The sequence below is a fragment of the Chrysemys picta genome, chromosome 12, assembly GCF_011386835.1.
Source record: "Chrysemys picta bellii isolate R12L10 chromosome 12, ASM1138683v2, whole genome shotgun sequence".
Classification (NCBI taxonomy): domain Eukaryota; kingdom Metazoa; phylum Chordata; order Testudines; family Emydidae; genus Chrysemys; species Chrysemys picta.
Genome location: NC_088802.1, coordinates 20,725,384 through 20,736,670, shown reverse-complemented (window position 1 = coordinate 20,736,670; position 11,287 = coordinate 20,725,384). Strand labels below are relative to the sequence as shown.

The following is an 11,287-nucleotide window of genomic DNA, read 5'->3' as shown; positions in this document are numbered from 1 at the left end:
CTGTTTTGCGTTGTTAAAGGTCTCAAAGCAGATTTCTGGTTCGTTGGCAGTTCTGGAGGAGATGTCCTTGTATCTCTGACTACAGCATTGTCAGAAAAGTTGCCCAGGCCTATGACAGGGGAAAAACAACATTTTACAAAAACTGAACTTTAGCACCTCTCACCCACACCTATGTATTTACTTAAAATACAAAACCTCATAAAACAGCCAAAACCAATAAGCAAAATATATTTACAGGGCTTCATCCATCCATCCGTCACTGATGCTGGTGAATTTTCCTTTTCAGAGGTCTCTTTCCTTTTTCTTTTCAGCTTGTTTTCCCTCTGGTCTAAGGATCTCTCATGTATTGACTGTACTGTGGAGCAAACAACAACATTATTATAAAACACATAAAACCCTCTTGTAAACATACATTACACTTACTTCATTAGGTTATTTTTCTATTTAAAAAGTCATAGCTTTACAACAAAATAATCCATTTCAGGCTGTACAACAAACAGGTTTTTAAATACATCTCATTTTGCAAAATAAAAACCAAAACAGCTGTTAAAAACCATTTTGCAAAAAAAACAAAAAACCCTTGTTAGTTTAAAAGCCACATGGTTTGTTCTAACCCCAGCCATGTGACCAAACCAAGTTTGCAGCCATACACTTTTCAAAAACCCCACATGCATTTAAAAGCCACATGGTTTGTTCTGACCCCAGCCATGTGCCTTTGGTTTAGTTAGTAGCATCCACCCCCACAGTGCCTTAAACCCATCACATTATACACAGTAAAAACCCCTGTGCCAAGTACTTTAAAAAACCTCTGCCTTGCACACACACACCAGCAGCTTTATAAAACACACCAAACCAAGTTTGCAGCCATACACTTTTCAAAAACCCCACATGCATTTAAAAGCCTGTTGCAAAAAAAAAAAAGTTACCTTTCACTATGGGATAAAGTGTTGCAGGCACATGGTTGTTCTGTTCCCCCTCATGTGTGCTTAAGCCTTCAGGTTCAAAAACAAGCAAAAATGTTAGTATTACCACCAAATCCCTATGCAGCCTGTGTAATACTTTTGTTAATTTAACAGTATTAAGCACAACTATAGTTAAAATGTTTTTTTTTTTTTTTTTTTTTTTTACCTTGGCATGGTGGTAAAATGCAGTTTAAAGTTACTGGTTCCATGCTAACAGCTCACACTGCAATAAACATAGGCACCATTATTTACTAAAACAGCATGGGCAAAAAGTGGCCTTATATAATATATAGTTTTAAAGTTAAAGACAGCAAGTCTTACCTCTTTTTGCAGTCCAGCAGCTATCCAAGTTGAAAAAGGACAAACTGCTGCATACCTAAGGTTTTTATACCCTCTTAGCCCTTTGTTAAGCAAAAATTCAACATAGTTTGCTAACAGGTTAATTTAATGACCCCTCCCATAGCATTCCCATAGCATTCCCATAGCATTTTTGTAATCTGAAATAGTGAAACCAGTTTGTCTGGGTGGGTGGGTGGTTGGGTGGGTGTATGTGTGTATGGTTAAAACCCATTCAGTTTAACAGCCTAAGGATAGCTCAGTGGTTTAAGCATTGGCCTGCTAAGCCCAGGGTTGTGAGTTCAAGCCTTAAGAGGGCCACTTAGGGCTCTGGGGCCAAATCAATATTTGGCCCTGCTAGTAAAGGCTGTTCTATGAGATAAGTATATCTCCATATTAACTCTATTGTACTCAGACACATGTCTGAACTAGCCTTGGTTTTTTTTTTTTATTGTAAGCACATTTTTAGGTTTTTTTCCCCACAACACACAAAACACAAGAGCTAATTCTCACAAACAATTTATTTTTTTTATTTAAAAAACATACAGCTTCTTAAAAACAAAAACAAAATGCTTTATTAAAACTTTTTAACGCACTTAAAGGCCTTCTAACAAAACACAAATAGTCACAAGCCCCCCTTTAAAACAAATTACAGCTACCAAGTTTTATATCGCATGTTTGTCCCCTCACCATTCTCTAACTTAATCCTTTTAGATTTCTTACAAAGAGTTTTTTTCTTAAGCAGGGTTTTGTAACTCTTTGTGCGAACTAGACGGTCAATATAACGCTCTAAGCAGGCATCTTCCGGTTTGGTCATTTTCCTTAGAACACGGTCAGGGTCTGCACTAAATTGCACAGCATTTATCAAGGTCACCCCTTGCGCTAAATGTTCTTGAGTTAGGCACAAACATTGCATACCATAGCCTATGGCAACAACAGTGTTTAATAAGCTTTCCAAACACAGCTCAGCACACAGGCCCCGGAGCTTGCAGTTTATATCCACTGAAGTCCAAGTCACACAGTCATGGTGCCTTTGGCCTGGCGCATCTATGACACAGCCCTCACAATCTTCAAAAAGCTTTTGCCTAAGGCAGTGTTTAAGGATAGCATAAACAGCAACGCGTACAATAGTCCTCATGACTCTTTTACGCTCACGATGTGGCACTGGCTCAGTTAGTTCTATGCCAAGCCGCCTCCTAAACTCCTCATAGCCATCATCCTCAGAGTCCTCTTCAACAACTCGTATTGGCGTTGAGCAAAAGCATGGTGGGCCCAGTTCATCTTCACTGCTTGATGCATCGCTGTCCGGGTCCTCTAGAAAGGCATCGTCGAGCTGTTAAAAAATTTCAAAAAAGAAAACGTGTAAGCACCCCCGCTGCTTGTTTTTTAATTTACGCAATCCCGGTTCCTAACCCATTACCCACCCCTCCTCGACCGCCGCTTCTTAAGCATTCATTTACCTGAGCGCCGTCTTTTCCGTTCGCTTTGTCCGCCTGTGACTCCCCCGAGCCACGATCGCCTTCCACCTCTAAGGGGGTGGACAAAGAGAGGCCGTCACGCTCACCAGTCTGCCTCACAAGGGTTTCGGGGTCGGGTTCCGGCGTATCCATCAACGGCTGGGCCAAAGGGCTCCCCTCGGTCGCTCCCTCCTCCTCGGAACTGTCGCTGATGTAGCGCTTTCTCCGCGGACGGTCAAAGAGCCTCGGGGCTAAAACAAAGTCCGAAGTTCTCACGGGAGTGGTAAAGGAGGCCATGTTTCCTCTCCGCAGCCTTTCCGCGCTTTCGAAAGCAGGTGTCCTTGGTAAGAGATGGCCGCCTCCTCTGTCTGGCGCTGGGACTTATGGGGTAATGGTGCTGCACTCTGATTGGCGGAGGGCCTTGGGGCGTTCTTAGCGGGGTCACACAACTCCCTTTCGGAGGGGTCACCCCAACCCAAAAGTCTCCCTAATTGGTCAAAATCTCCTCTCGGGCGGTCCTTTTGGCACAAAACCCCTCCTAGTTGGTAGAGGGTAGTGGGAGGAGTTCTTAGAGGGGTCACACGACCCACTTCCGGACGGGTCACCCCGCCCCAGAAGTCCCCCTGATTGGTCAAAATCTCCTCTCGGGGCGGTCCTATCGGGACAAAACCCCTCCTGATTGGTAGAGGTTGGTGGGAGGAGTTCTTAGAGGGGTCACACGACCCGCTTCCGGACGGGTCACCCCGCCCCGGAAGTCACCCTAATTGGTCAAAATCTCCTCTCGGGGCGGTCCTATCGGGACAAAACCCCTCCTGATTGGTAGAGGGTGGTGGGAGGAGTTCTTAGAGGGGTCACATGACACACCTAGCTTCCGGCCAAGTGGCACCTTGACCCCGGAAGTAATACCCCTTGGGGTGGGACTTCCGGTGACAGATGGGAGGGGCCAAGGGGGTCAAGGGGCGGGGTTAGGGTTTGATTGATGGTAGGGCCCTTATACTACTGACGCGGTGCTGCAGTGCTACAAAGCAGCATCCCCTTGCCTTGCCTTGTGGATGGCAGATGGTGCAGTATGACTGGTAACCGTCATTGTCGTCCCGTGGGTGCTCCTGGCTGGCCTCGGTGAGGTTGGTCGGGGGCTCCTGGGCAGACATGGGTGCTCCTGCCTGGCCTCGATGAGGTCGGTCGGGGGCGCATGGACAAAAAGGGGAATGACTCCAGGTCATTCTTTTCTTTAAGTTTTGTGTAATGGAGATTCAGTCCTGCCTGGAATATCATGCCGAGGTCTGCTGCCTCACGCTGCTCTCCCAGTCGGCAGCACCGCACGGTCGCACCTACCCCAGCCTACCCTTTGCTCCCAGGGCTCACAATCAGATACTTTTGCTGCAAACAAAAAAAAAAGCTGCCATTTAGAACTGTCCCCCAACATACATATCCTGGGACATTTTGTATTTTACTAGTGTCAACCAAAGGCCCACACACAAATGGAGATTCAGTCCTGCCTGTGCTTCTATCCTAGTGCTTATCACAGATTCCCATTTTCAGCTATAGGCTGAGCACCTGCAGAATGGCGGTTCACTCGACTTCGCTGTAAGCCAACCGCCCTCCCCTCCCCCCCTTGATCTCTGCTTGCAGAGGCAATAAAGTCAGCGTTGTTTCAAATTCATGCATTCTTTATTACTTCATCACACAAAAGGGGGGATAACTGTCAAGGTAGCCCGGGAGGGATGGGGGAGAAGGGAAGCAACGGGTGGGCTTGTTTTAGGGACACCCCCTAGAATGGCATGCAGCTCATCAATTCTACGGGATATCTGGGGCTCTGACCCAGAGCGGCTGTTTGCCTCTCTGGTTCTTTAGTAGGCTTGCCTGATATTCTAGGCAGGACTGACTCTCCATTAGACAAAACTTAAAGAAGAGAATGACCTGGGGAGTCATTCCCATTTTTGTCCAGGTGCCCCTGACCGACCTCACCGAGGCTGGCCAGTAGCACCCATGACAGCAGCAGGCGGTACAGTATGATTGGTAACCGTCTTTGCCAACTTGCAAAGCAGCAGACGGTACAGTATGGCTGGTAACCGTCTTTGCTAATTTACAAAGGCAAGGGGATGCTGCTGTGTAGTGATGCAGTACCACTCTGTCAGCAGCATGCAGTAGACATACGGTGGCACTGAAAAAAGGCTGAACGGGCTCCATGGTTGCCATGCTATGGTTTCTGCCTGGGCAATCCAGGGAAAAGGGAGTGAAATGATTCTCTGCTGTTGCTTTCACGGAGAGAGGATTGACTGACAACATTTACCCATAACCACCCGTGACAAATTTTTGGCTCCATCAGGCATTGGGATCTCAACCCAGAATTCCAATGGGCGGGGGAGACTGTGGGAACTATGGGATAGCTACACACAGTGCAACGCTCCGAAAGTCAACGCTAGCCTCGGTACATGGATGCACACAGCCGAATTAATGTGCTTAGTGTGACCACATGCACTTGACTTTATACAATCGGTTGCCAAAAATTGAATTCTGTAAATTTGGAGTAATCCTGTAGTGTAGACATACTCTAATTAATCTGAAAGGCAAACACTTAAGGAAGTGCAGAACGGTTAGGAACTTGTGACTTGTCTTCAGTTCAGATTCACAGGCACAGAATATGGATTTGAAACTGTGTAACGGGACAGATCCCCAGCTGGTGTAAATTGACATAGCTCCATTGGAGAGTGGGCCAGATCCCAGCCCGTGTAAAGCAGCATAACTCGACTGAACATATGGAAACAACTGTGGGCTAATACAATGATGGGTGAATGACAGGGAGATAGACTAAACAATCCTGATGGTTGAGAATTGAAGGAATCACAAGCTGAGACAAACTCCACAAAGACCACCACCGCAGTTGTCTGAGGTTAGAAAAAAAAATGGAATTGCTAAGAAAGAAAGAAAGAAAGAAAGAAAGAAAGAAAGAAAGAAGTTGGGCCATTCATCCCAATAGAAGTTGAAGACTAGATACAGAAAATCTTTGCAACACTGAATTCCTCCAAGTTCTGTCCCCAGGTTTGAATGAATCAATCCTTAACCATTAACAGTTACACTTCTAAGGCCTGGTCTACACTACAAGTTCAGTTCGAATTTAGCAGCATTAAATGTAATTAACCCTGTACCCGTCCACGCAACAAAGCCATTTATTTCGAAATAAAGGGCTCTTAAAATCGATTTCTGTACTAAACCCCGACGAACGGAGTAGTGCCAAAATCAATATTGTCATTTCGAATTAGGGTTAGTGTGGCCGCAATTAGATGGTATTGGCCTCTGGGAGCTATCCCACAGTGCACCATTGTGACCGCTCTGGACAGCAATCTGAACTCGGATGCACTGGCCAGGTAGACAGGAAAAGCCCCGCGAACATTTGAATTTTATTTCCTGTTTGCCCAGCGTGGAGAGCACAAGTGACCACAGATAACTCATCGGCACAGGTAACCATGCAGGCTGATAATCGAAAAAGAGCACGGGAGGTACTGGATCTGATCGCTATATGGGGAGAGGATTCAGTGCTAGCAGAACTTCGTTCGAAAAGACAAAATGCCAAAACTTTTGAAAAAATCTCCAAGGGCATGATGGAGAGAGGCCACAATAGGGACTCAGATCAGTGCCGCGTGAAAGTCAAGGAGCTCAGACAAGCCTATCAAAAAACAAAGGAGGCAAACGGTCGCTCTGGGTCAGAGCCGCAGACATGCCGCTTCTACGCCGAGCTGCATGCAGTTCTGGGGGGGGCGACACCACTACCCCACCTCTGACCATGGATTCCGAGGTGGGGGTAATCTCATCAGCCACACCTGAGGATTCTGCGGACGGGGAACAGGAGGAGGAGGAGGAGGACGAGGACGAGGACGAGGACGAGGACGAGCTTGCGGAGAGCATACAGCACTCCATTCTCCCCAACAGCCAGGATCTTTTTCTCAGCCTGACTGAAGTACCCTCCCAAGCCTCCCAAGCCAGTACCCAAGACCATGACCCCATGGAAGGGACCTGAGGTGAGTTTACCTTTTAAAATATAAAACATGGTTTAAAAGCAAGCATTTTTTAATGATTACTTTGCCCTGAGGACTTGGGATGCATTCGCGGCCAGTACAGCTACTGGAAAAGTCTGTTAACGTGTCTGGGGATGGAGCAGAAATCCTCCAGGGACATCTCCATGAAGCTCTCCTGGAGGTATTCCAAAAGCCTTGCCACAAGGTTTCTGGGCAGTGCAGCCTTATTCCGTCCTCCATGGTAGGACACTTGACCGCGCCATGCTAGTAGCAAGTAATCTGGTATCATTGCATGACAAAGCCTGACAGTGTATGGTCCCACTGTTTGCTGGCATTCAAGCAACATCCTTTTTTTATCTCGCTGTGTAATCCTCAGGAGAGTGATATCGCTCATGGTAACCTGGTTGAAATATGGGAATTTAATTAAGGGGACAGAGGTGGACGTTCCTACTGGGCTGTTTACCTGTGGCTGAAAAGAAATCCTTCCCTGCAGTTAGCCAAGCGTGTGTGTGGGGGGGGGAATTGGCCCTGAGCTTTTCGTGTTTGGCTAGCAGGTATCTTCCCTGATACCAGCCACGCGGTGGGGGGAGGGGTACAGCGATCATTCCAGATAATTCATGGCGGGAGGGAGGGCGGGGGATTAGTTTGGTTTCTGCAGGGATCTTCCCTGATACCAGCCATGCGGTGGGGGGGAGGGATAAAGCGATCATCCCAGAGAATTGGATGGGGCGGGGGTTTAGTTTGTTTTGTGCTGCTGAAGGTTAACAGGAAAACCGCAGTAGTCAATGGGCTTTGCTTTGGATGTGGGAAAGGAGGGCGCAGAAGCCGAAACACAATGGCTTACCATGGCTGCATGCAAGCTGAATTCTGTTGCCCGGACCTGCGTCTGTGATCTCTAACACCAAAGCCACAGGCACTCAATATTAAGATGGAAAATGTGACCTTATACTGAAATCACATGTACTATGTAATGTGAATAGTGTTGTTCACCATGAAAGAGTATAAGCATTGTTCTGTAAAATGTATCATTTTAAAAACTTCTCTCCTTTTTTTCATCCCTCCCTCCAGCAGCTGCAAATTTTTCAAGCCTCCCTCCTCCGTCCCGAAGGCTATCTTAGATATGGCGGCAGAGAAAGAGGACGCGAGACGAGATGTTCTAGGAAATAATGGAATGCACCCGCAATGAAAGATCTCATTTGAATGAGTGGAAGGATGCGGTATCTAAATACAGGAAAGATGCCAGTGAACGTTAGGTCATGAGGGACTCTCGAGATGAGAGGTGGTACGCTGCAACGCTGGGGCTGCTGTGTGATCAAATGGACATGCCCCGGCGTCTGGTGGAGCTTCAGGAACGGCACCAGGATAACAGATTGCTGCTGCAGCCCCTGTATAACCTCCCTCCCCCCTCACCATGTTCCATATCCTCCTCACCCAGATGTGTAAGAACGCGGGGGGGGGGGAGGCTCCGTGCACCCTCCCAATCCACCCCAGTGGACAGCCCAACCAAAAGGCTGTCATTATATTGAATTTTTTCAGTGGCCTTTTACTTCCCTCCTATCCTCCTCCCAAACCTCACCCAGGTTACCTTGTTGGTTCTCTCCCTATGTTTATAATCAATTAATAAATAATACATGATTTTTAAATGATAGTGACTTTATTTCCTTTAAAAGCAAGCTATGATTTAAGGGAGGAGCGTGGTTTGCTTACAGGGAATGAGTCAATCAAGGGGGCGGGTTTTCAACAAACAGAACTTTCACACCGTAGCCTGGCCAGTCATGAAACTGGTTTTCAAAGTTTCTCTGATGTGCAGTGCTTCCTGGTGTGATCTTCTAATTGCCCTGGTGTCTGGCTGCTCATAATCAACAGCCAGGAGATTTGCCTCAGCCTCCCACCCTGCCATAAAGGTCTCCCCCTTACTCTCACAGAGATTGTGGAGCACACAGCAAGCAGCAATAACAATGGGGATATTGGTTTGGCTGAGGTCTGACCGAGTCAGTAACGAGCACCAGCGACCTTTTAAATGGCCAAATGCACATTCTACCACCATTCTGCACTTGCTGAGTCTGTAGTTGAACAGCTCCTGACTCCTGTCCAGGCTGCCTGTGTATGGCTTCATGAGCCATGGCATTAAGGGGTAGGCTGGGTCCCCAAGAATAAGTATAGGCATTTCAAACATCCCCAACGGTTATTTTCTGGTCTGGGAAGTAAGTCCCTTGCTGCAGCCGTTTAAAAAGATTAGTGTTCCTGAAGACGTGAGCGTCATGAACCCTTCCCGGCCAGCCCACATTGAAGTTGGTGAAACGTCCCTTGTAATCCACAAGTGCTTGCAGCACCATTGAAAAGTACCTCTTGCAGTTTATGTACTGGGTACCCTGGTGCTCCGGTGCCAAGATAGGGATATGGGTTCCCTCTATCGCCCCACCACAGTTAGAGAATCCCATTGCAGCAAAGCCATCCACTATGACCTGCACATTTCCCAGACTCACTACCTTTTGTAGCAGCAGCTCAGTGATTGCTTTGGCTACTTGCATCACAGCAGCCCCCACAGTAGATTTGCCCACTCCAAATTGATTCCCGACTGACCGGTAGCTGTCTGGCGTTGCAAGCTTCCACAGGGCTATCGCCACTCGCTTCTCAACTGTGAGGGCTGCTCTCATCTTGGTATTCTGGTGCTTCAGGGCAGGGGAAAGCAAATCACAAAGTTCCAAGAAAGTGCCCTTACACATGCGAAAGTTTCTCAGCCACTGGTAACCGTCCCACACTTGCAACACTATGCGGTCCCACCAGTTTGTGCTTGTTTCCCGGGCCCAGAATTGGCGTTCCACGGCTATAACCTGCCCCATTAACAGCATGATCTCCAAAGCACCGGGGCCCGCAGTTTGATAGAATTCCATGTCCATGTCCTCATCACTCTCGCCGCCGCGCTGCCATAGTCTACTCCTCGCAACCTGGTTTTGCAGGTTCTGGTTCAGCATAAACTGAACAATAACGCGCGAGGTGTTTACAATGTTCATGACTGCTGTCTTGAGCTGAGCAGGCTCCATGCTTGCCATGGTATGATGTCTGCACTGTTCACCCAGGAAAAAGGCGCAAAATGGTTGTCTGCCGTTGCTTCCCTGGAGAGTGGGGAGGATGTACCCAGAACCACCCACGACAATGTTTTTGGCCCCATCAGGCATTGGGATCTCAACCGAGAATTCCAATGGGCGGAGGAGACTGCGGGAACTATGGGATAACTATGGGATAGCTACCCACAGTGCAACACTCCGGAAATCGACGCTAGCCTCGGTACATGGACGCACACCGCCGAATTAATGTGCTTAGTGTGGCCTCATACATTCAACTTTATACAATATGTTTCCAAAATTCTAATTATATAAATTCGGATTAATCCCGTAGTGTAGACATACCCTTAGTCTCCTTTGCAAAACTCAGGCTTAATGTTTCTGAAATTCAAGAGAAGCCCAGGCCTCGGAAGTTAATGAGATAGACACAGGACCAGGATTGCAAAGGGGTTTAGGCACCTAAGAATGGAGATACAGACCTATTGGGATTTACAATAGCACCTAAGCACATTAGGGTCCTAACTCCCATTGAATGTCAATAGGACTTAGCCACCTGGCTCACTTAGGAGCTTTGATAGATCCCACTAGGCACCTGTCTCCATATTTAGGTGCCTAAATGCCTTTGTAATCCTGACCCACAGATAACATAGAACAGGGCTGGAGTTGGGGAACTTTGGAGGAGATCATAGGGCCTATGCTTTGCAGAGGGTCAGACTACAGGATCATAATGGCTCCTTTTGGCTTTCTCTCTGACTTGTTGAAGTTTTGCCTCTGGGCCTCTGCTTTTGAGCTGTGCAGAGCTCCGGGGAGTGAGTCCCATAAGCCTGAAAATAGACATGGATAAGTCACCTTCCACAGCATCAGTCCTTTAATGTCAGAGAAGCTCAAAGCCAGCTGCACACAACTCATCTACGGAGGGCAACAGGTCTGTGCCTAGCTCTGTCAGATCAGTCTAAGAGTGAGAGGAGAAATTACTCTTACATAGCTTAGCTTTTGGCTTCTAGACACTCCAGTGGTGTTAACAATGGAGTTAGATAGATAATGACCAAAGAATCCTGGCACTGGAGGATCAAATGCATCACAAGTTTGGGAAAAATCCACAGTGACCTGCACAGTAAGTTCACTATATCAATAAAATATATTTGGGGATTAATATACAGAGCATACGTAAGACCCTACATGTAAATTACATTTTGAACTCTGTAAGGCTTTTGCTATCCATTTAGTCATACATCTAGATCCAGTCAGAAAAAAAAATCAGTGGAAAATTTTGACTTTGCACCAGAAACCCGAAATGAGAAAAGTTTTGGAGACTTGGCAGCCAAAAACTTCTTTTTTCAGCTGAAAACTGTTGAAAACTAAAAATTTTAATTTGAAAACAAAAGAAAATTGGGGTTTCCAATTTTTTTTTAAATAGTATCAGACACTTTCCCTGACCACTTTTGTTTAGT

At 46.8% G+C, this 11,287-nt stretch overlaps 1 protein-coding gene across 1 annotated transcript; it reads right to left on the bottom strand.

The window, feature by feature from the left end:
* Window positions 1–1,850: 1,850 nt before the first annotated feature.
* On the bottom strand, window positions 1,851–3,294 carry LOC135974614 (uncharacterized). The gene is made up of 2 exons (XM_065563032.1): window positions 2,759–3,294; window positions 1,851–2,631 (listed from the first exon to the last, which is right to left on the bottom strand). Exons 1-2 carry the CDS (start codon window positions 3,050–3,052, stop codon window positions 1,954–1,956), a joined length of 972 nt encoding a protein of 323 aa, XP_065419104.1. The 5' UTR covers window positions 3,053–3,294; the 3' UTR covers window positions 1,851–1,953.
* Between the last annotated feature and the right edge of the window lie 7,993 nt (window positions 3,295–11,287).

Coding starts and splice junctions, on each gene's coding strand:
- LOC135974614 (XM_065563032.1), bottom strand. CDS start 3,052: ATGGCCTCCTTTACCACTCCCGTGAGAACTTCGGACTTTGTTTTAGCC. Junction 2,632..2,758: donor ACGGAAAAGACGGCGCTCAG/GTAAATGAATGC, acceptor ATTTTTTAACAG/CTCGACGATGCCTTTCTAGA.